Source organism: Nicotiana tomentosiformis, chromosome 5, assembly GCF_000390325.3.
Source record: "Nicotiana tomentosiformis chromosome 5, ASM39032v3, whole genome shotgun sequence".
NCBI lineage: Eukaryota > Viridiplantae > Streptophyta > Magnoliopsida > Solanales > Solanaceae > Nicotiana > Nicotiana tomentosiformis.
In genome coordinates, this window is record NC_090816.1 from 84,728,534 (window position 1) to 84,754,277 (window position 25,744).

Below are 25,744 nucleotides of genomic sequence, written 5' to 3' on the forward strand. Positions count from 1 at the left end.
CTTACATAGTTCCCTGGCACAGCTGCTCAACTCCACGCGCCATGCATCCCGAAGGGTTGGGGGAACAAACTCTCTCAAGAACATCCCTGAAAACTGAACCCATGAAAGTGAAGTTGCATCGGCCGGACTATCCAACTCATACGCTTGCCACTACTGATATGCTGCTCCCTTAAGCTAGAACGTGGTAAAAGCAACCCCAATCATCTCCACAATACCCATAGCGCGGAGAATATGGTAGCACTCCCCTAGGAACCCATGCGCATCCTCTAAAGCCAACCCACTAAAAGTAGGAGGGTAATACTTCTTGAAACTCACAAGTCTAAGTTGTTCTTCCTCAGATATTACTGCCCTAACCACGGGATGAACTGGGACAACACAATGTGCCGGCATGACACCTGGAACCTGACAAACGTGGACTCGTTGCTCTGGAGTACGGGCGGTGGGAGTCTGAGCTTTTCCCCCGATCTGTGAAGCAGCTTGTGCAACCGGAATCAACCCCGCCTGTGCCAATGTACCAAACGTGCTCAGAAACTATGCTAAAGTCTCCTGAAGTCTTGGGGTCACATCAGGCGCCTCCGATACCCGTACCACAACAGGAGCTACTAGCGGCTCCTCAACAGCTGCACTAACAGGCACTCTAGCTATAGCACATGCTCCTCCTCTACCTCTTCCCCAGCCCCTAGCCATACCGGCTTTGGGGGCAGCGTCGTCAGTAACTATTGCTTGTGTCCTCACCACGATAGGAATGAACTCGCACGATAGGAATGAAAGAAATATAACTGTCCTAATAGTTCCGTAGCCTCTCAAAGATAAGCGCAGGCGTCTCCGTACTGATCTGCAAGACTCTACTAAACTCGCTTATGACTCGTAGTACCTATGAACCTAGAGCTATGATACCAACTTGTCACGACCCCAATTTCCTTTCGTAGGATGTTGTTACGGCACCTAGTCTCTAAGACTAGATAATCCTAACACTTACTAAATTAATAGAAGAATTCAACCATCAACGATAAATACGAAATAGAAATATTTATACATAACTTACAATTCCCAAAACCGGTAGTACAAGTCATAAGCTCTACTGAGTTTGCTAGAAAAATCCCAAAATACAACTATTCGGAATGGAATTAAACAATACAATGAAAATATCAGAAGGTAACTCCGAGGCCTGCGAACGCGGCGATAATTTTACCTTGAGTCTCCACAGCTCGACCAGCCAACTAATAATCAACAACAATCGTGGCACCTGGATCTACCCAAAAATATGCAGAAGCATGGTATGAATTGGGACATTACTGGCCAACTTAAACTCACAAGTCTAAGTTGTTCTTCCTCAGATATTACTGCCCTAACCACGGGATGAACTGGGACAACACAATGTGCCGGCATGACACCTGGAACCTGACAAACGTGGACTCGCTGCTCTGGAGTACGGGCGGCGGGCGTCTGAGCTTTTCCCCCGATCTGTGAAGCAGCTTGTGCAACCGGAATCAACCCCGCCTGTGCTAATGTACCAAACGTGCTCAGAAACTATGCTAAAGTCTCCTGAAGTCTTGGGGTCACATCAGGCACCTCCGATACCCGTACCCCAACTGGAGCTACTAGCGGCTCCTCAACAGCTGCACTAACAGGCACTCTAGCTATAGCACATGCTCCTCCTCTACCTCTGCCCCAGCCCCTAGCCATACCGGCTTTGGGGGCAGCGTCGTCGGTAACTGTTGCTTGTGTCCTCACCACGATAGGAATGAACTCGCACGATAGGAATGAAAGAAATATAACTGTCCTAATAGTTCCGTAGCCTCTCGAAGATAAGCACAGGCATCTCCGTACTGATCTGCAAGACTCTACTAAACTCGCTTATGACTCATAGTACCTATGAACCTAGAGCTATGATACCAATTTGTCACGACCCCAATTTCCTTTCGTAGGATGTCGTTACGGCACCTAGTCTCTAAGACTAGATAATCCTAACACTTACTAATTTAATAGAAGAATTCAACCATCAACGATAAATACGAAATAGAAATATTTATACATAACTTACAATTCCCAAAACTGGTAGTACAAGTCATAAGCTCTACTGAATTTGCTAGAAAAATCCCGAAATACAATTGTTCGGAATGGAATTAAACAATACAATGAAAATATCAGAAAGTAACTCCGAGGCCTGCGAATGCGGCGATAATTTTACCTTAAGTCTCCACAGCTCGACCAGCCAGCTAATAATCAACAACAATCGTGGCACTTGGATCTGCCCAAAAATGTGCAGAAGCATGGTATGAGTACACCACAATGGTACCTAGTAAGTTTCAAGACTAACCTCGGTGGAGTAGTGACGAGGGACAGGTGAGAAACCTACCAGACTAAACAACCTGAACAACTGTGTAGATGAATTAACAGAGAAACAATATTAATATAAAGCTAAGCAGGATAAGGAATACAAAACTATACTTGCAATGATACACTAATAACAACAATATTCAACAGGAAGCAGTCAGGTAATAATGCTGTAGAGTAACTGATCACAGTCTAAGTCTGGGGAAACCAAATAAAGGGGAAAATCAGCAACAACTCAATAAGAACAACCGCTTCCACGCCAAATCTATTAAAGTATTTCCACGAGGTACCGAACCTCATAATCACAGCTCACGGGTCCCAATTCATGAACCCTAATCACTTGACATCTTGTGCCCACATTACAACTCATAAACGCACGGACGACTCACGTGCCAATAGAACAATCCTCACACAGAAGGCAAAAAGACAAGAGTACGTATAATGGTTAATGACGTCAGGTTTCACCTTTTAAAATCGATATGGGTGATTTAACTACGTGTATGCTTGTGCAAGTGTTCTACCATGATTCCAGTCAATAAATAAGAGAAGAAACAATGAATGACACATAAGAAATGATCACCACGAAATGTACAGTGTAATAAAAGAAGTAATGAAGTTTGAAGCAGCGACCAACATAACAAGATTAGCTACATAGAACTGAACAAATAGTGCAACACGGAGAAAAATAATTAATAGTATGCTAAGGAAAACAACAATCAAAGACAAGTGCACAGAAAAGGGAAAATGACAATAAGAGCCCTCCCAAAGTACCGCCTCGTAGTCTCAAATCGTAGAATGAATCACAATTTTTTTATATCACCGCGGGAGCCTTTATATTTAGTTTTGAAAATTATTTTCTTGAAATAGCTTCCCGCATTTTAGCCCACCTTATCATACCGCATGGCTTTTAGTAGTTCTCCTACTAGCCACGCGTTTTAAGCCCACTTTATCTCACCGCATGTGTTTCAACACCCAGACCTTATACCACCGCATGTGTATCAATAATAACAACAACACAACAGAAACATAGTGCAACACAATAACAACAACACAATAGAAACCTCGTGCAAACACAATAACAACCACAAGGCAAAAACCTCGTGCAAACACATAACAACCGCACGACAGAAATCTCGTGCAAACACATAACAATTTTCTCAACAACACACGTATGCCAAAAACATAACAACTCAAATAAATGACGTTCACAATATGTGCCCACATGCCATAACATTTCCTCAAAACAGTTTCAATATCACAATCACGTATAGCCCTCGGCTCAACAACACTGAATACAACGACAAATACAACAATAACAGGAGAATACAGCAAGTAAATCAACACAAGAACTTCAGAACGCAAAGAAGCAGAAGAACGAATTCACAGAGAAAGGCACAATAGGGAAATAATAGTCTCAACAAGAATAGTTCAACAAGGGAGAGGTAATGTGTAACAATGATTCCACGAAAGTGCAATTCAATAACAAGAGAGATAGCATGAATCAATGACCCTGAATACGAATACGTCAATACATGAAAGGGGTGACAAACTTCCATTAAGGCTAACCAATTATGGAAGAGATAATAATAATTTCAATTAATGTTAAGCAATTACGGAAGAGATAATAGTAATTTTAATTAAGTTTAAGAAATTACGAAAAGATAGCATGATGATAAAAGAGGCACCTACCTCAATTAAGGCACATAAGCGTTTAATCGACAATAAGGGTGAACATGAAGCAATTAATTCCAATTAAGACGCGTGAGGGTGAATTTAGTAAATGGGGGATTTAACATGACAACCAACTTCATATCTAATGAACATAAGAACTTAAGAGCCATAAACGGTCAAATTTTCACAAATAAGCCCGAGTACGTACTCGTCACTCCGCGTACACGGTCTTCACATGACGCAATTAGCACAAATGACTCAAATCCTAAGGGATAGTTCCCTCACACAAAGTTAGGCAAGATACTTACCTCAAATCGCGCCCAATTAATCAATTTGAAGGCTTTTTCCTTGATTGTCCAACTCCGAACGGCTCGAATCTATCCAAAATAATTTCATACTATAAATATAACTATAGGAAACTAATTTTAAATACTGAAATAACGATCTTAGCTAAGAATTTGAAATATCGCTCCAAAACAATTACCTGGGCCCGCGTCTCGGAACCCGACCAAAATTACAAAAATCAAACACTCATTCGATATCGAGTCCAACCATACAAGAATTACACAAATCCGATACCAAAAATCTCGCTCAAATCCCCAAAATTCGGCCTAAGAACTTTCCTCCATTTTTCCCCAATGTTTCAACCCAAATCACTAATTAAATGATGAAATCAAAGACATAAACATGAAATTTAACCAAAACTAAGTAAGAATCACTCACCCCAATCACTTCCTTGAAAATCTCTCCAAGAATCGCCTCCAACCGAGCTCCCAAAATCAAATTTGTGTTATGAACTCAAACCCTCGTTTTGAAATATTTAAGTTCTGCCTAGACAACCCTTCATCGCGATCGCGCAAATTGGCTCGCGATCGCACAAATTGCCTCGTGATCGCAAAGCACAACTCAGCTGCCCAGAAATTCAAGCCTACGCGAATGCATCACTACACCTACGAACGCGGACCACTGCCTCCTCAGACCAATGTGATCGCGCTCTTCTTCACGCGGTCGCGAAGAACAATGCGTGAACTCAGTTGCTGCTTCACTTCTTCTACACGAACGCGGCCCTTCCCACGCGTTTGCGATTCTCAGACTCCTCCAGCTTACACGATTGCATGCCCCAACAGGTGATTGCATAGAACAAATTTCCCTAGCTGCCCCAATTAGCCTACGCGATCGCGGACCTTCCCACGCGATCACGTACAAGGAAACCAGATACAAACACCAGAAAAACTTCAGCACATCCCCAAGTCCAAAAATTGAGCTGTTAACCATCTGAAACTCATCCGAGGCCCCCCAGGATCTCAACCAAAGATATCAACAAGTCCTAAAACACGATACGAACTTAGTCGAGCCTTCAAATCACTTCAAACAATGCTAAAACTACGAATCGCGCATCGATTCAAGCCTAATGAACTTTTGAACCTCTAACTTCTACATTCGATTTTGAACTTACTTGGACCACATGATGATTCTCAAGGTAAGAGCATTCGTGCTCTTATCAACTGTGTATGAAGCTTACTAAACTTAGTAAATGTGTCAGACTGTCAAGCTTTCTTTTGTTTGATTTTCCTATTTTTCTTATTTTTTTATTCTTATGGTTATGGATATTTTCTCGCTTGATATATAAGGTCAAAAGTTTTATATTAGATTCACAGTTCTTCTCGTTTGATATACATTTAACCAGTCTCTTTCCTCATTTTTTGTCGCAATCCCTCAAATAGTATATGTTCGCCGCTAAAATAAGTTGTATGAAATTGAACTTTTGGCTCGCTGTATATATCGGACATATAAGAGAATAACTTAATAATCAAAAGGGTAAAGTGACACGGCCACCTTTCCACGATCATTGCTTAATTGGTATATTTTGAGACATGCCAAGAAAAACGTCTATATATTGTTTAAAGTTAGATAGTAAGTTGATTTTTAATATAAACTTAGATATTTCTGCTTTTATTCAGAAAGACAAATAAAAATATCATGAAAAAGAAATTTGACATAGAAGAAGACTTGACAAAGAAGAGCAAAATGACGTTGTCTGTCTAAAATCATCACTTGGTTGACAATTACATTGTCTTTCTAAAGTCGTCTTAATTAACACAATTTTGAGACATGACGTGAACAATGTATATTATTTAAAGTTAGAGCAAAAGGTTGATCTTTAATATAAAGCTAGAGGAAGAAAATATTTTTTACCTTATTTTTTAATAATTAGCGAGAGATATATGTGTATATGGTCGAAACAGATTTCGGCTTTCCTACGTTCGATCGATTTCAAGTGGTAAGAAATCGGAGTGGGATTTTGAGAGTGAGCTCTGAAGATAGTACTAACGAGCCTCGAGTCCGAAGGCTGCTCGAGAAGTCGGCTCGATAATCTTATCGAGCCCGTGACCAAATCGATCCGCAAGGCATTGCTTCGAGGTCGGAAATGCGCGACACCCATCCCGAAGGTCGAACTCGAGCCAAGATCGAATGGCTCGACCCAGTAATGATTTCGAGCCAGTATCGAGCTCACATACAAGAGCCGTTGCAACCGCACCAAGAGAGAGAATCTTGGCGGGAATCGAGGAAGAGACAAATTATCATGGGTCCTCCACTATATGCTTTATTTTATTATTTTTTGTTATAAATAAAGTAATGACCCTCTACTATAAAATGGGGATCCTTGTAAGCTATGGAGGGACTGAATACACTGGAAAGAAAGATATCTCCTTGTGCTTGTTTTACTTCATTATACTCATTCTTTCTGTTCATTATTGATATTCTCATAGTCAAGAATATTCGTATTGCTATCTCTCTATACGATTTGTATCAAAGGGTATCATGTATCCTTAGAACCATACGTAAATTTAATATTATCATATTTTTCAGGTAAACAGTTTGGCGCCCACCGTGGGGCTAAGGATAACAGTGATTGTTTGATATAAATCTGCAGTACATACCAGTTTACAACTTCAAATCAGCAATGGCTTTACCTATCGACCACGAAGCCGGCCTTCAAGATGAAACCAACAACTTGGTACCCGGGGGCGGAAGGCCACTTGACGATGGCACTGAGGCTCGAATTGAAGTACCCGAAATTCGATCTGAAGTACCATTGGATATCAATTTACAAATAGCTTTGGAGGCGAATCAGCGTTACGAACCGGAAAAAAAAGCATTCAGGGCGGTACTCGATTCGTAGCCCGAGACACCCATAACATGGGAGAAATCGGAGCCAGCTTACGTATGATCTTCGAGATGCTACAAGCCCAACAAGTAGCGATAGCTCAGTTACATAGCCAAACTAATATACAAAGCAGGCCGAATCCCAATCCGCTTCGAGAAATCACCCCCAGAACGGAGCCCGCCATAGTGAAATCAAACGAGCAAGAATCGGGGATCACTCCCAAAATTACTAAATTGCTCGAGGAACTCACAAAATGAGTCGAAGCCAACGATAAGAGAGTGGAAACATACAATGCCAGGGTCGATCAAATCCCGGGAGCTCCACCAATGATAAAAGGGCTTGATTCGAAAAAATTCATACAAAAGCCTTTTCCCTCGAGTGCGGCCCCAAAACCAATCTCCAAAAAACTCCGTATGCCCGAAATTCCCAAATATAACGGTACGACCGATCCTAATGAACACGTCACCTTTTATACATGTGCCATCAAAGGTAACGATTTGGAAGACGATGAGATCAAATCAGTGTTGTTGAAAAGGTTTGGGGAGACCCTCTCGAAGGGAGCAATAATCTGGTATCACAATTTACCGCCAAATTCCATCGATTCTTTTCCCATGTTAGTAGATTCGTTCGTAAAGGCACATATTGGTGCCATAAAGGTTGCAACAAGGAAATCAGACCTCTTCAAAGTAAAGAAAGGGGTAATGAAATACTGAGGGAATTCGTATCCCGATTTCAAATGGAACACATGAAATTTCCACCGGTCACAGACGATTGGGTCGTACAAGCTTTCACCCAAGGGTTAAACGAGCTAAGTTCGACAGCATCAAGTCGGCTGAAGAAAAATTTGATCGAGTATCCAGCAATAACTTGGGCAGATATACACCACGGATATCAATCGAAAATTAGGGTCGAAGATGACCAGTTGGGAGCTCCGTATGGACCCGTGCATCAGAACAGGACAGCTACTAAAAACCAAAGGGAGATCGACAGAGAACAAAGGTCGAACAAAGACCGATATCAACCGTACGTCGCAGATCGGATGAACAACGGTTCAACACGCAATACAGTTCGGAACAATCGAAGGCAAAATTCTCGGGGACTTATGAGCAAGAGCGGCTTTAATAAATATGTCGATCCTATAGAAGTACCTCGGTTATCAGAGTATAACTATAGCGTTGTTGCATCCGCCATCGTGTTGGCTATCGGAGGCATCAAAGACACTAAGTGGCCTCGACCCATGCAGACCGATCCTGCTCAAAGGAATCCTAACAAAATGTGCAAATATCATGGCACCCATGGTCACAGAACGGAAGATTGCAGGCAACTAAAAGAGGAAGTAGCTCGCTTATTTAACAAAGGGCACCTTCGGGAATTTCTGAGTGATAGGGCAAAGAACCATTTTAAAAACAGGGATTTCGGCAAGCAAAACGAGCAAGAAGAACCGTAGCACGTCATTCACATGATCATCGGCGGCGCCGATACCCCTCAGGGACCAATGCTTAAACGCACTAAAACATCGATTGTGAGGGAAAAGCGATCTCAGACTCAAGATTACGCACCCATAGGGACTTTGTCCTTCGATGATGAAGATGCAGAATGAGTCATCCAACCCCATAATGATGCACTAGTAATATCAGTACTCATGAATAAAACTAAGATTAAGCGTGTGTTAATCGATCCAAGTAGCTCGGCCAACATCATCAGATTGATGGTCGTAGAATAGCTCGGCCTGCAGGACCAGATCGTACCCGCAACTCTGGTTCTAAACGGAATCAATATGGCATATGAAACCACCAAAGGCGAGATAATCCTACCAATAAACGTGGCCGAAACCATCCAGGAAATGAAGTTTCACGTGATCGAAGGCGACATGAGGTACAACGCCCTTTTCGGAAGGCCATGGATCCACAACATGAGAGTTGTACCTTCGACCCTACACCAGGTCCTCAAATTCCCAACATCGAGAGGTGTCAAAATAGTGTATGGAGAACAACCGGCCGCAAAAGAAATATTCACCGTCGAGGAAGCGAAATCAATATCCTCGCCTTCGCCGATAAAGGGATCGGGCTCAGAAGGAGAACGAGACACCAAATAGGAATCACAGATGTCGGCTTCGACCCAGCCAGATAACCAGAAGATCAAAGAAGATGATGGTCAAAGGGTCCCTCAATCTTTCATGATTCCCGATGACTCCGACACCACCAAATCAACAATTGAAGAACTAGAGCAAATCATATTAATCGAGCACTGGCCCGAGCAAAAGGTATACTTGGGAATGGGGTTGAGCCCCGAACTCAGGAAGAAACTTGTTCGATTTCTTATCGATAACATTGATTGTTTTGCCTGGTCCCATTTAGATATAACAGGGATCTCACCGGACATAACGATGCATCGGCTAAGCTTGGACCCTAGGGTCAGACTGGTGAAGCAAAAGAGAAGACCCCAGTTCGAGGAAAAGCACGCATTCATAAAGGACGAAGTAACCAAACTTCTCAAAATAGGGTCCATTCGGGAGGTGAAATATCCTGAATGGTTAGCCAACGTAGTTGTAGTGCCTAAAAAAGGGAACAAACTTAGAATGTGTGTGGACTATAAGGATTTTAACAAAGCATGCCCCAAAGATTCCTTTCCGCTGCCTAACATCGATCGCATGATCGATGCCACAGCCGGCCACGAGATCCTCACTTTTCACGATGCCTATTCTGGGTATAATCAAATCTAGATGAACCCGGAGGACCAAGAAAAGACTTTATTTGTCACCAAATATGGAACATATTGTTATAATGTGATGCCCTTCGGGCTAAAAAATGTAGGGGCTACTTACCAATGCCTAGTAAATAAAATGTTCGAAGAACAAATAGGTAAATCAATGGAAGTTTATATTGACGACATGCTAGTTAAGTCCCTGCACGCAGAGGACCATTTGACCCATTTGCAGGAAACGTTCGAGATTTTGAGGAAATACAACATGAAGCTCAACCCCAAAAAATGTACTTTCGGGGTCGGTTCGGGCAAGTTCCTCGGCTTCATGGTGACAAATCGGGGAATCGAGATTAACCCCGATAAAATCAAGGCCATCGAAGACATCACCATCGTGGACAGCGTGAAAGCCGTACAAAGACTAACGGGATGGATTGCAGCCTTAGGCCGATTCATTTCAAGATCATCAGATCGAAGTCAGCAATTTTTCTATCTACTCAAAAAGAAGAACGATTTCGCTTGGACCCCGGAATGCCAACAAGCATTAGGAACTAAAACGATATCTATCGAGACCACCACTACTTCACACTCCAAAAACGGACAAAAAACTTTTCTTGGACTTGGCAGTATCGGAAATCGCCGTAAGCGGTGTCCTAGTTAGAGAAGAGCAAGGTACGCAATTTCTCATTTATTATATAAGTCGGACCTTAGGAGAAGTAGAAACTAGATATCCGCACCTAGAAAAATTGGCACTTGCACTGATAAGCGCCTCTATAAAGTTAAGACCGTACTTTCAATGTCACCCCATATGCGTATTAACCATTACCCGCTTCGCAATATTTTGCACAAGACCGAACTATCAGGCCGATTGGCCAAATAGGCCGTCGAACTCAGTGGGTACGATATCGAATATCAATCTCGTATGGCCATCAAGTCTCAATCTATATACAAAATTGTGTACATGATTGATTACAAACGTAAAAAATTAAGAACTAAGCTTCCTGATCATCCTCAGGGGCATTTTCTTCTCTGTCAGGCTCTTCCCCGTCCTCGGATCCGCTCTTGCTACTGTCATCATCATCATCATCGCCATCAGAAGCCAAGGCTTTAGCTTTAGCTTCGAGCTCTTTAGCCTTTTTTATTTCTCCAGTAAGGTCGAAACCTCGAGCGTGTATCTCCTCGAGGGTCTCCCTCCGAGACCTACATTTAGCAAGTTCGGCAACCCAATGTGCTCGAGTGTCGGCAGTATCCGCCGCCTCTCGTGCCTCCATCTGAGCAGCCTCGGCATCAGCCCGATACACGGCAATGGACTTATCCGCCAAGATTCAGCTCAAGCTAAGAGGATCGAGGAGCTTGAAGCACGGCTTGCTGAGGCCAAGGCGGAAGTTGAACCGTCAAAAATCATATCGATTCTCACCGCATCCTTTGTGAGAAACGAGGGGACTATCTGTATATGGTCGAAACAGATTTCGGCCTTCCTACGTTCGATCGAGTTCAAGTGGTAAGAAATCGGAGTGGGATTTTGAGAGTGAGCTTTGAAAACAGTACTAACGAGTCTCGAGTCCGAAGGCTGCTCGAGGAGTCGGCTCGATAATCTTATCGAGCCCGTGACCAAATCGATCCGCAAGGCATTGCTTCAAGGTCGGAAATGCGCGACGCCTATCCCGAAGGTCGAACTCGAGCCAAGACCGAAGGGCTCGACCCAGTATCGAGCTCACAAGCAAGAGCCGTTGCAACCGCACCAAGAGAGAGAATCTTGGTGGGAATCGAGGAAGAGACAAATCATTATGGGTCCTTCACTATATGCTTTATTTTATTATTTTTTGTTATAAATAAAGTAATGATCCTCTACTATAAAATGGGGATCCTTGTAAACTATGGAGGGACTGAATACACTGAAAAGAAAGATATCTCCTTGTGCTTGTTTTACTTCATTTTACTCATTCTTTCTGCTCATTATTCATATTCTCATAGTCAAGAATATTCGTATTTCTATCTCTCTATACGATTTGTATCAAAGGGTATCACGTATCCTTAGAACCATACATAAATTTAACGTTATCTGATTTTTCGGGTAAACAATATGTGCAATATATGTACATAGAAACTAATATTAATTTATAAATGTTAATAATTAAAAAATTATGGGGATTAAGTTCAGTGCCTCAAAGCTTGCGGCTCGCCTCTTAGTAGGTAGAGGCCTCGCTTGGCGCGCACATTTTGTAAAACACTATTCTGAATAAATGAAAATACACTACCAAAATTTGATTTAAAATTGAATGTCATATTTTAAATTTCTCTCTAATGGTGCTTAGTTATTACTCTCTTCGTTCACTTTTACTTATCTACAATAAACTTTGCACTCTCCTTAAAAAATTATAAATGAAGTATACTTTTTACCATAATACCCATAATAATAATAATAATAATAATAATAATAATAATAATAATAATAATAATAATAATAATAATAATAATAATAATAATAATAATAATAGTATTTTAAAATATCTTTAGAAATGGTTTCGGAAATGAATAATTATATGACAAGGGTAAAATAAGAAAAAAAAGTTATTTTTCTTTTGATTTTCTAAAAGGATAAGTAAATATCAAAATATATGTTTAGTATAATGCACAAGTAGTAGTTAATGTATACTGTTATAAGAAAAAACAAGTTATGGTGGATGTCTACTCTTCCTCCATGATCTTCTCAAATGCTTAATGACATATTCAATGACATATTTCTATGCTTAATGACATATTCAATGACATATTTTTTTTCACTTTGCATGCCTATATAAAGGCTTTGTAATAGATAGAAAAATATACACAATTGAAGAAGAAAATCTCTTCTTTCTCTCTATCTCCATTTCTTGTTCATGTTTTACTAAATTGCTTTTATTTCATTACAACATGTCTTATTCATGTTTTACTAAGTTGCTTTTATTTTATAACATGTTATCAGCACGAATTGCTCATTTCATGATCTTCTACGTCAAGACTATGTAAATTATAAGCAGGCAATGAGATCAAGTACAATGAAAAATGTCTTGGATGATAATACAAAGATAAGTTTTACATCCATCTAAACTCATTCATACTTTCATATCTTTACATTAACTTTATGTGCAGTGTTTAGTAAAAATATTTTTTTCAATTGTATCCAGTGAAATAAAGAACTGAAAAGGTATGTCTTTATTTGCTACATCTTTTATAGGACAAAGATAATATTGTAACGTATATATATATGTTCTGACCTTTTACATACTATGATAGATAATAATTAAGGTAATTTAGTAATAATATTTTTACCAAAACATGATGTATTTCATTGAAAGCAAAATTGGCATATATCCTAATGAAATACATCATGTTATGCCAACGCATTATCTATCAACGCATTATGGCCTAGCATGCTTTTATATGGGTAAAGCATTGGGCTTGAGTCCTAATGCACCATATTGATAATAATAATAATAATAACTAAAGAAAAATTAATTTAATTTTCATGAAAAAGCATGAAGCTTGTCCCACTTGATTTGCTCCATTCTTGAAGTGAATGTGATAGCAGTGCATGATAAGTCTAAATAAAGACAAGTGGTTGACCAATGGATGCGGGCGTGCGAAAGGCCAAAATAATAATTGTAATCACTATGGTAATTATAAAAAGGGAGAAATTCTTTGAAGAGAATGTGACTTGTGATAAACATTGAGATTGCATACTCATTCCAGAAAGCGAATGTGAAAATATATATATATGATAAAGATTATGCATAATAATGTACTTGTGCATAGTTGGATAAATACTACAACTCACCTCTAAGGGAGGTTTGAGACAAAGAAAGATAATGAATATTATTGTATAGTTACATGAATATATCATTGGTCGTATGCATGTGATACGCCAAAAAAATATTTTGTCATGCCTTATGAAAGTTATTAAAAGCAAAATTAAAGCAAGAAATTATTTTGCTTGTGATGATTTTGAACATGACAATTATTATAATATGATTCTCTTTGTGAAAGAGACATTCATTATATGGATGGTGTGACAAAAGATCTTGTAGTACAAAAGCAGTTAAGAGTTCTGAAAGAACTAATTTGTTACTACCCGGATGAATAAAATTATTCATGACATTAATATTGTAGTAAGTATCAAAAGAAATATTTTGATTTACAAATATATTAGCCAAAGTGGTTGGCATATTGAGACTATAAATGAAAAGAAGATTGAATATCTTTATATTACTATAATCATACCGGGTAAATATGAAAGGTTGCCTGACTTTTCTTCTATTTGTACTACACAAGTATAAGCATAATGATGCAATCACAAGCCACAAGTAAACTAGAGGTTTACTGAAATAAATATTAGTTGGCATGACCGGTTGACCATCTCGGTTCACTTATGATGCGAAAAAATTAATTGAGAATTATATTGGCATATATTGAAGAAATATAAGATTCTTCAAGAATTCTCTTGTGCTGCTTATTCTCATGATATACCAGTTAAGGTTGGGATTGAATCCTTTGATTTCTGGAACGAATAAAAGTTGATAAATATATGGGCCCAGTCACCTTCTATGTGGACCGTTTACTATTATATGATTTTAATAGATGCATCTATTATATGGTCATATGTGTATTTGTTATCAACTTGTAGTTTGGCTTTTGCAAGATTGATTGCTCAAATTATTAGAGCACAGTTTTAGAATATAAATTATGATGATTTATCTTGATAATACTGGTTTAAATCCAAGTTGGTTTAGCAGAAATTGTATGCCTCCAATTATATCTAAACCATTGATTATGAGAACAAAATTGCCAAAATAAAATTTGGTATGTGATGTATTATTTAATATACAATAGCAGTTGTACGCATCTAGCCAAGTTATGATAAGTTCTCCCTATCACAATCGGTTCAGGGTCAGGAACCAAATAATTTCCATCTAGAAATATGAATGTGCTATATGATTTAATTATTCCACCACAATGCACAAAGATGGATCCCCAAATAAGGCTAGGGATATGTGTTGGTGATCTCAACAATAGGGGGAGAAAATGGGAAGCTGAAAAAGTAATGCATGTAATGAATTATTATGAGTACATCGAGATCCTCGTACGAGAAAATGTGAACTTGAAGTTCAAGTGATAATTCATTTGCAAAATATTGTCAGGCGTATTTGCTGACCCAAAGCTAAATGTCATATTTAGCTGCTAATGCTCCAAATAAAATAAAGTTCATAATGAATAGGGTCCATGGCATGCATAAAGCATAATAGACTAATCGGTTCCAAAGATAAAACTCCTTGAAGAAGGAGAGGAGCAAATGTTCAAGATGGTCATAATAAGGAGGCAAGTGCTCTAGAAGAGTACCACGACATAACACTTCATAAGACCTCATGGGAGAGGCTCAGGTACCCTGAAAATAATAAGATAAAGAGATCTCAATAAGTTATGTCTTTATTGGGTAATAGTAGAACCGATATAAAATGATCGTCGACGATATTGTTAATATAATGTAGCGCTCAATATTATTAATATTGACGAGGATCTTGAGATCAAATCTGTCATGAAATTTGGACAGATAAATAATTGGCCAAATGAAAAATACGCAATGAAAATTGATTTCACCTGAAAAATATGAAGTTGGACGGATAGTCCCAACACCTGAAAGTATAAAGCCAGTGGAGGTATAAATATGTTCTTGTGCGGAGAAAAAAGGTCAAGTCGATAGACATAAAGATGACTTGTGTCACAAGAAGATTTGTAAATATCCTGGCATTGATTGTATAGAGACATGTTCTCTTGTGGTGGATGTCGCCATTTCAGGTTTTAATCTGGCAATACAAGAAAAACGTGATATGCGTATAATGGAAATCATTTAAGAATTTAAATTGTTTTGAAGCATATTAAGGTTTCCAAAAAATTTATTAAATAAATCTTCAAAAATTCTTATATGGATTGAAACAATCAGGGCGCATGTGGTATAATCGCCTGAGTGAGTACCTGTTAAAAGAAGGGTACAAGAATGATTCAATTTGTCCTTGCATCTTTATAAAAAGATCTTGATCTAAATTTGTTATAATCACCGTGTATGTTGATGATTTAAATATCATTGGAACTCCTAGGGAGCTTCCTAAAGCAGTAGAGCTTCCTAAAGTAGTAGACTATTTAAAGAAAGAATTTGAAATGAAAGATCTTGGAAAGACAAAATTTTGTCTTGGTCTACAAATTGAGTATATGAAAGATGAAATTTTTGTCCATCAATCAACATACACTAAAATGATTTTAAAGCGATTTTATATGGATAAAGCCCATCCATTCCGATCTCAAAAAAATAATGAAGAGCTTTTTGGTCCCGACGTACCATATCTTAGTGCAATTGGTGCACTAATGTATCTTTCTAATATTACAAGGTCTGACATAATTTTTTCAGTTAATGTCTTAACAAGATATAGCTCTACTTCTACAAGGAGACATTGGAATGGAATCAAACACATATTGGGTATCTAAAAGGGACTACCGATATGGGATTATTTTATGGCAATGATTGCAGTCCTAATCTTGTTGGTTATGCAGATGCTGGATATTTATATGACCCACAAAAGGTTCGATCTCAAACAGGCTATGTGTTTACATATGGAGGCACTGCCATATCTTGGCGATCGACTAAGCAATCAATCGTGGCTACTTCATCTAATCATGCTGAGATAATTGCTATTCATGAAGCAAGTCGAGAATATGTATGGTTGAGGTCTATAATACACCTTATTCTAGACAAATGTGGTTTGAAGTGTGACAAACTACCCACAATTTTGTATGAAGACAATGCAGCATGCATAGCCCAGTTGAAGGGAGGATTCATAAAAGGGGATATAACAAAGCACATTTCACCAAAGTTATTTTTCACATATGATCTTCAAAAGAATGGTGATATCAATGTGCAACAGATCCGTTCAAGTGATAATATGGCTGATTTGTTCACCAAATCTCTACCGACGTCAACCTTCAAGAAACTAGTGTACAAGATTGGGATACGAAGGTTCAAGGATGTGAATTGATGCTCTCATCAGGGAGAGTTAATACGCGTTGTACTCTTTTTTCCTTACAAGGTTTTGTCCCACTAGGTTTTTCTTGCAAGGTTTTTAACGAGGCAACCAAAAGGCGTATTTCTAAACATGTGTACTCATTTTCCTTCACTGGGATTTTTTTGCCATAGGGTTTTTTCTTAATAAGTTTTTAACGAGGCATATTATCTATGGACATCCAAGAGGGAGTATTATAAGAAAAATCAAATTATGGTGGATGTCTACTCTTCCTCCATGATCTTCTCAAATGCTTAATGGCATATTCAATGACATATTTCTATGCTTAATGACATATTCAATGACATATTTTTCTTCACTTTTCATGCCTATATAAAGGCCTTGTAATAGATAGGAAAATATACACAATTGAAGAAGAAAATATCTTCTTTCTCTCTATCTCCATTTCTTGTTCATGTTTTACTAAATTGCTTTTATTTCATAACAACATGTCTTATTCATGTTTTACTAAGTTACTTTTATTTTATAACATATACTTTCTTTTCACCTTTTTTTTTTTTTTGGTAAGAGGGGAAACCCGCAGTCGCTACAACCTCTGCCACAGCCTCTGCCCTTCGAGTGAGCATTTTGTGCGCACTGGGTAAACCTCCCTTGTGTAATAGCCTGTAAACTATACAGAGGATGTAAACCGCACTAGGCAAGCCCTGTGCGAGATGCTCAACCCAGAAGACATTGAGGGGGATCGATCTCAGGTCCTTCGTATGGATAACCACCCTCCAAACCAACTCGGCAACCCGAAGGGTTCTTTCACCTATTTTTTGAAATGGGCTAAACCAACGTTTCATTTTTCAAACTATACCGTAGTAAGACAGAAAGAGAGAGAGAGAGATTATCGAGGAATAGGAGTTATAATCAAAGTCTCAAAATTTCATGAAATTCTCAAGACTTTTTTCGTCTACCTCATTCTTGAAGAGTTCAAATTCCATTTCATCCACCAAAGAACTTCACGGTCACCTTATCAGAACTGAAAAACACACCGACCCTTTTGCTATTTCAGACGTTATCAGATTCTACTCCCTCTTCCCAACATCCCTACACAAAGCCCTTCTCTCTTTTAATCAAATTGAACGACCAACATTGCCAATTTGGAATTACATGATCCGTGGGTTGTGTAAGAGTGATCAACCCATTTCTGCACTCCGCATGTTTGACAAAATGCGTCAACAAGGATTTCATGGCAATAACCTCACTTTTATTTTTATCTTCAAGGCTTGTGTACAACTTTCGGATATTGTTCTTGGACGGGCAGTTCATGTTAACGTTCTGAAGCTTGGGTACCAGTCTTACTTATATGTGTGTAATACTCTGATTTATCTGTATGGTTCTTGTGGTGATTTAGCTGGAGCTAGAATAGTGTTCGATGAAATGTCTGACGGAGACTTAGTATCATGGAACTCATTGATTTGTGGATACAGTCAATGTAATAGGTTTCGTGAAGTATTGAGTCTTTTTGGTTCAATGCAGGCAGAAAATGTAAAGGCAGATGCGGTGACTTTGGTCAAAGTAGTACTAGCTTGTAGCCATATAGGGGATATTGACACTGTGGATTTTGTGGCAAAGTATATTGAGGATAATTGTGTGAGAATTGATGTCTACTTGGGGAATACATTGATTGATATGTATGGTAGACGTGGATTGGTTTTCTTAGCTGAAGAAGTTTTTGCTAAGATGGAGGAGAGAAATGTTGTTTCGTGGAATGCCATGATCATGGCATATGCTAAAGCAAGGAATTTAATGGCTGCAAGGGAGCTTTTTGATAAGATGCACAACAGGGATGTGATTTCTTGGACTTCTATGATCACGGGATATTGTCAAGCTAATCGATTTTCAGAAGGTATTGCACTTTTCCAAGAGATGATGGCAATTAAGGTTAAGCCTGATGAAATTACAGTCGCTAGCGTACTCTCTGCTTGTGCACATTTAGGTACACTTGATGTGGGTAAGGCAGTGCATGATTACGTTCGTCAGCATGGCATTAAAATGGATATTTACGTAGGGAATGCTTTGGTGGATATGTACTGCAAATGTGGATCTGTTAACACAGCCTTGGAAGTATTCTTTAGCATGAACAGAAAGGACACTGTTTCTTGGACTTCGATAATCTCGGGCCTTGCAGTGAATGGTTTTCATGACAATGCTCTTCAGCTGTTCTCCCAGATGTTAGAACGTTGTAAGCCAACTCATGGTACTTTTATCGGCGTACTACTTGCTTGTGCTCATGCAGGTTTGGTGGATAAAGGTTTGGAATACTTCGATAGTATGGTAAAACATCATGGATTGGTGCCAGAAATGAAGCATTATGGTTGTGTTGTTGATTTGTTGTGCCGCTCTGGTAATTTAAATAGAGCATTTGAGTTTATAAATCTTATGCCTATGGCTGCAGATGTGGTTTTGTGGAGAATGTTGCTTAGTGCTTGTAAACTTCATGGTAACGTGGTTCTTGCTGAAATTGCTGCCAACAAACTTCTTCAATTAGATCCTGATAATGGTGGTAATTATGTTCTGTCATCGAGCACTTATGCGACTGCAGAGAGGTGGGATGATGCAATGAAATTAAGGCAATTGATGAATGATGGTGCCGTTCAAAGGCCGTTAGGATGGAGTTCAATTGAAGTAAATGCGATCGTCTAGCATTCAGTGAACCATGTCTTTGAAATGTAAAGTATCTGAAACAAAGGCTTCCGTCACATAGTACCATTTGTACATATTATCACAAGATTGAGTACACAACGTGCAATAGTTGTTGAAGACACGTGAAATCAAGGTGCACATCATGTGAGCAAGAGTTATTGTTCTCTAGCTTCCTTTTGGATTAAAAAGCTTAATACGAGTTGCCAACTCATGCATGAGTTCGGTTTGCTTTACTTCAGCACTATAAAGATGAAGGTCTCGAAATGGATACAGGTTGTTGTTTGACACCTAAAAGAGCATATTAAGTTTGATTCTGGAGTAGAGAATTGTATTTATGATCTCTGCTCCCTGGAGGTTATAGATGGTTGTTGTAACTTATACATCGTATATCAGGTGCATATTGCGAGTATGCTACCAGTCTTCTGCTCTTTGCATTTTAGAAATCAAGTTGCTACTGCCTCTGTGCCCCATCTAACACTGTAAAATTTGAGAGATGGTCGGAGCATACTCCTTAGAAGATAGGGCTGTGCATGTAGTTGTAACAGCATAATGGGAAGGTATGTTGCTGCAAAGGTCTTACTGGTTGATTATTTACTTTTTCAGTCATACTGTATATTTCTAAATCATGTTCATATCTGGTATTTATCCTAGTGATCATGGGTTGACATTAAACCTTGTGTAAAAGTTCTAGATGTGGACAAGCCAAGTTTCATGGAAATTTGTGGACGAGTGGATGAATGCTCAGTAGCTCTACATTATTCATGCCCATAATATCCTTCTCTACAAGTTTCAAGTTTTTCTCTTCTTTTATTCATACTTCTAGCTGAAAGAGGTAAAATGGAATACCGACTTTCAGTTTAGGCTACACTACCAGTAATTTCTATTCCACGCAGCTATAGTTTGAACATGACCTTGATGGCATTTCCACCGCGAGAACTGGTCTCAAAGGCTTCTTCGACCCCCTCTTGAGTAAACCTATACCTGTGGGTTATGAGAGGCTTCACATCTATTTTACCAGTTCTGAGAAGTTCAATGCAGAGTGGCCATGTATTTCTATATCTGAAAATGCCTATGACATCCACCTCCCTATGACACGAGAAGAAAAAAATGACTGATTGAAAATTTCAAGAGGTATTTTAGTGAGCATCTAGAAATCATAGAATCACAAATACCTTGCAGCAGCTGAAGAAAGAGGGAGAGTCATCTCGCTTTGGCCTAATCCAACGAGGCAAACCTTACCACCAGCATGGGTGGCTTGCAGAGCCATAGACAAAGTCTTGTTAAAACCAACACAATCAAAGCTCATATCCACAGGACCTCCCATTGCATTGCATATTTGTCCCACTTCATCTTCCACATCCTGCACCTCGAACATTGCATGAAACAGCCATATTTGGCCATTAAGGGAAAGACTACCACAATATATTGGAACAAGAAGATGAGAACCTGTACATTGGAAGAAACTTTAATGATCTCATCAGCACCAAGGTCTTTGGCGAAAGATAAACGCTGATCATCTATATCAACAATGACTATCTTCGGTGATCCAAAAGCACGAGCTGCCAGCATAGTGACAAGGCCGATAGGTCCTGCACCTATAATGATTATTTTGGTTTCTGGACCTACCTTGGCACGACAACAAGCATGAACACCAACACTCAGAGGTTCACACATTGCCCCTTCCTCCAAGCTTACATTATCTGGTAATTTAAAACACAGATCTGCAGGATGTACCACCTGATGCAGAGACAAGTTCCACACTTCTTATGAAGCCTAGTAAAGGATTTCAAGAAAAGTAAATTCTCTTGAAGTATAGGTCTCAGGACAACACTCAGACCTCAACCATTGTTTATCTCGTGTTTATCGATGTAAGTTCGGTAGCTCTGAGAAAGTCTGAAGTGAAGCCCAGCCTCAAGTATCCTTTTATTCTACTTTGGGGGGAAAGATTAAGCAGATACATTACCTGATTGGCTAAAGCACCATTAGTTGGAGGAGAGCCAAAGAATTTCATTTGACGGCAGAGATTGTAGCGACCGTCTTTGCATAAGTAACACTGCCTGCAACTAATACCAGGCTCCAAAGCTACGCGATCCCCGATCATCAGGGACTTCACCTGGCTACCAACTTGCTCTACAATTCCAGCACACTCATGCCCAAGTACCATCGGCCTTTTAACCACGAAATTTGCTACTCTCATATTCTGGATCATACAAATCATAGTAATTTAGCTAAGTACCTTATAACAATTGCTCTGTATCACCAGTCTTCTATCTAGCTTGAACCATCAAACTCTTAATAATTGAAGTACCCTTTTTTTTTTTACAATTAAACAGACTAAACTTACCTTGAAATGATGGATATCACTTCCACATATACCCACAGCTTTTATTTGAATCTTGACATCATAAGGACCTAATTCAAATAAGTGTTGTGTCAGCAAAACTAATAAATTTCAGTAAGACAGGGATCTAAGAGCAAGAACAGAAATACCAACCAAGAGGTGGGAGACTATATGGCTGAATTCGAAGTGTTTTGATACCAAGAAGCCAAACTGCCATGTTCTCTTCTTCTGTTATAGTGTTTTCTGCATCATCAGTTGATATATGTTCCTTGATCCCCATTCTTACTCCCCGCCACAACGTTGCAAAGCGTGATTTAACTAGTATTGTACTAGTTTCTGTCTCCTTTTATTTGGGGAACGCTATATATCTTGGCATGTTAGATTGGTCGGCCAAGACTTATCATCTTTCGTTATAACAGAAGTTGTGAAATGGACGTCAAAGCAGAAACCGGGAGACTTGAAATCTTCTTTTCTGATGTTGTTGTCCTATTGACAAAACTAGCACTGTGGCCAATCGGATTGATAGTGGTAATTGAATAGATACAGAAATGAGTGACATATTTTTGCAAAAGTCCATGTAGGCATCTAAAATTTATTAAAATTAAATCCAATAATTTTTTAGATTATGTTTAAATTCAATATATATATTAGTCCAAATAAATATTATGGGCTAATATAATTGGATTAATTACTTAAGTCCAATAAATATTGACTGGGCTAGCCCATTTAGTTGGGCTACAAATAATGAGCCCACTTCATTAGGTACAATAATTCATCTTCCTAGAGGCCCAGTTTGGTGCCACGTGTCAAAAGACGTGGCACGCCAAGTCAAACGGAAGAGCCAATAGGATCGTGCCACGTGTCAAAAATGATAAGGCATGCCAAGTCAAATTAAAGGCCAATTAAACTGCGCCATATGTGCAAGTGACATGTTCTGGCCAATCAAATGTGGCATTATCATGCTTCAATCTGATTGGTCGAAAAGAGTTTGTTCCTATCAAAACTCTTCTCTTCCACAACTATAAATAGGGGTCTTCATAACCCAGAAAAGAAATCAGAAGTTATAACAAGAAGCAAGAGGGAGCTCGTGGATCAAACGCTGCAGATTTCTCTAAAAGCTACAAGCATTCAAGTGTTCTAAGGATTAAAAGATCAAGACAAAGATTCAAGAACAAGCTGCAAGCCCTTGGATTAAAAATACGTCAAGATCAAGATCAAGCTGCAAGCACTTAGATTAAAATGAAATAAAATTCAAGATTAAGCTCGAAGGCTCTTGAATTCATATTGGAAAAGTAGAATCAGAGGAATCATAGAGATTGTAACACTCAAATATTTGAAATAAAATAATACGATTGTTGCAATATTTTTCGGTCTTGATTTTATTTTTTCGACGCAATTTATTGTCTACAAATTCAGGCACGCCCAGTGGGACAATCTCTACCTCTCATCTAAACTTTTCAATCACCAAAGTTTAAGAACATCAAAAATTATTTCAAAGAAAATCAACCCCGGATCAACTTCCACCAAGGCTGCTAACTCCAGGATTTATGGTGATGTGGAAAGCATCCTCGATGTTACCTTTGGAAGCTTCAGACCAGTTACGAGGAGCAAAGCAAGCTCTTTAGGACAACAAGTACTCCAAGTGTCGTCCGCATCAACCCCTGTTTTCGGATCTTCATCCTCAAAATGAACAAGATCTTCCACAAACGCATCCGAAGGAGGAAGCGATGTTGCTGAAAAGGTCAAGAAAACTCTTGCTCTGCTTGACCTCTCCGGATCTAAGTACTCTGCTGTGAAGGAAGATGATGATGTTTCAAGTGATGGATCCTCCCTACTTACACCGCATAGCGTGAACTATTCGAGAATCAATCTGTGTGACAATCCATGCTACTCCCCATCATCTACAACAATCATGCAAGCCATAGTGACAAACACTTCATCTGTGGAATAGCAGTTGCCAAATTTGACGGAAGCAAACACCTGCTTGACCAAGTGCATGCAAAATCAAGATGCTAGAATTGACAAGGTAACAGATAGGGTGTGAATCTTGATGGAAGAAGAATCCACCCATGCACCTAGCAATCTCCTAGAGGTTCCAGAGAGTAATTCTCCCCCGAGACAAGTTGCATCCGCTAAGGCTATCCCTGTCTCATCTGAAGGGATGATTCCAATCGATCAACTAAAGGAGTTCATTGAAGGAACTATTAAAAGCAAGTACGAATTTGTTACTAAGTCCTCTCTCACATACGCAAAGCCATATACTGCGAGGATCGATATGTTGAAGATGCTTGTTGGCTATCAACCTCCAAAGTTTCAACAGTTTTATGGAAACGCAACCCAAAGCAACATGTGGCACACTTCGTTGAGACATGCAACAACGCTGGGACTTATGGAGATTACCTCGTCAAGCAGTTCGTCCACTTGCTAAAAGGAAATGCTTTTGATTGGTATACAGACCTGGAGGTGGGATCATTGATAGTTGGGATCAACTAGAGCAAGAGTTCCTCAATCGCTTTTATAGGACAAGGCGCACTATGAGCATGGTAGAACTTACAAATACTCGTCAACGGAAGGGTAAACAAGTTATCGACTTTATCAATTGTTGGAGGAATGCAAGCCTCAACTGCAAAGACAGGCTTAGTGAAGCTTCTGGCATTGAGATGTGCATCCAAGGCATGCATTGGGGACTTCGCTACATCTTGCAAGGTATCAAGCCTAGCACATTTGAAGAACTTGCGACTCGTGCTCATGACATGGAGTTAAGCATGGCCTCCGCTGGAAACAAAAGGCTGCCTATCTATGAGCCTCGCAAAGGGAACGACAACCAAGAAGTCTAGGAAATGGAGCAAGTTTGCACCCAAGTCTGAAAACAAAGAAGATATGAATGTCAACACATCACCTGTGAAGTTCACAACGAAGGTGAGCAAGAAGCAAAGTACGAAATCCACTTCTTTTCAAGATAAACCAAGTGGAAAGTTGACTCTAAAAAAAATGCAAGAGAAGGAGTACCCATTTCTGGATTCTGATATGCCGGCAATTTTTGAAGAACTCATCGAGTTAAATCTCATTGAGCTTCCGGTGATGAAGCGGCCAAATGAAGCCGGGAAAACTGATGACCCAAATTACTGCAAATATCATCAACTTGTGATCCGCCCTCTGGAGAAGTGCTTTATCTTCAAGGACAAAGTTATGGACTTGGCTCGTTAAAATAAGATCGTGCTTGAAGATGAGAAAGCAAGCGCAAACGAAGTCTCTATCACATTTGGCTCATCCAGTCCAGATGAATTATGTAGTTTTAAAGAAAGTAAAGATGAAGAATTATTGGAGAACAACAAAGTTGAACACGATCAACCTGATAATGATGAAGGTTGGACATTGGTGACTCGTCGTAGGCGCCACAAAAGGAGCCCACGAAAAGAATCAATAGAACAACCAAAATGGAAAATAATGGTGAAAATACCAAGGAGATGGAATCCAGTTAAGCATTTGAAGAAAACAAAAGTCGAGGTACACCATCCTCAAAAGCTACGACATCCAGTGACCTTGGAGGATTTCTTGCCATGTTGGTTCCGCATGAAGATTTTTCATGATGGTATTGAGGCCTCTTGTTGCAATGTTGATAAAGGGGAAGAAAAGAGTGATGACCTACCGTTGGCACCATCTTCAGAAAATCTCATCGAGTCTATTTCTCAAGAAGTTAATGCATGCGAGGAAAAAGTCACGTTCACGAATGACGATCTTCTGCTAGGTAATACTCTTCATAACCGCCCATTGTACCTGGTTGGC

General features: G+C 39.3%; 2 protein-coding genes across 5 annotated transcripts; one reads left to right on the forward strand and one right to left on the reverse strand.

Moving 5' to 3' along the window:
- The first annotated feature begins 17,674 nt into the window (after positions 1-17,674).
- On the forward strand, positions 17,675-20,346 carry LOC104101912 (pentatricopeptide repeat-containing protein At2g22410, mitochondrial-like). Its single transcript, XM_009609492.4, has one exon. It carries the CDS (start codon positions 17,857-17,859, stop codon positions 19,615-19,617), a length of 1,761 nt encoding a protein of 586 aa, XP_009607787.1. The 5' UTR covers positions 17,675-17,856; the 3' UTR covers positions 19,618-20,346.
- On the reverse strand, positions 20,325-22,459 carry LOC104101984 (L-idonate 5-dehydrogenase-like). 4 transcript variants are annotated; one of them, XM_070175044.1, is made up of 7 exons: positions 22,112-22,455; positions 21,962-22,029; positions 21,581-21,817; positions 21,182-21,354; positions 21,070-21,121; positions 20,790-20,977; positions 20,325-20,703 (listed from the first exon to the last, which is right to left on the reverse strand). In XM_070175044.1, the coding sequence occupies exons 1-7, from the start codon at positions 22,236-22,238 to the stop codon at positions 20,511-20,513; spliced, it is 1,038 nt and encodes a 345-aa protein (XP_070031145.1). In that variant the 5' UTR covers positions 22,239-22,455; the 3' UTR covers positions 20,325-20,510. The 4 variants fall into 4 exon arrangements, with proteins under 4 accessions (XP_070031145.1, XP_070031144.1, XP_009607894.1 ...); XM_070175043.1 differs by having other exon boundaries at positions 21,064-21,121; positions 22,112-22,454; XM_009609599.4 differs by having other exon boundaries at positions 21,064-21,354; positions 22,112-22,459.
- Between the last annotated feature and the right edge of the window lie 3,285 nt (positions 22,460-25,744).

What these genes read in the sequence shown, in the direction of transcription:
- LOC104101984 (XM_009609599.4), bottom strand. Translation starts at nt 22,238, where the DNA reads ATGGGGATCAAGGAACATATATCAACTGATGATGCAGAAAACACTATA. An exon ending in ATATAGTCTCCCACCTCTTG is followed by an intron (nt 22,030 to 22,111) that starts GTTGGTATTTCT and finishes TATTTGAATTAG; the next exon opens with GTCCTTATGATGTCAAGATT. An exon ending in AAGTTTCTTCCAATGTACAG is followed by an intron (nt 20,978 to 21,063) that starts GTTCTCATCTTC and finishes TTCGAGGTGCAG; the next exon opens with GATGTGGAAGATGAAGTGGG.
- LOC104101912 (XM_009609492.4), top strand. Translation starts at nt 17,857, where the DNA reads ATGAAATTCTCAAGACTTTTTTCGTCTACCTCATTCTTGAAGAGTTCA.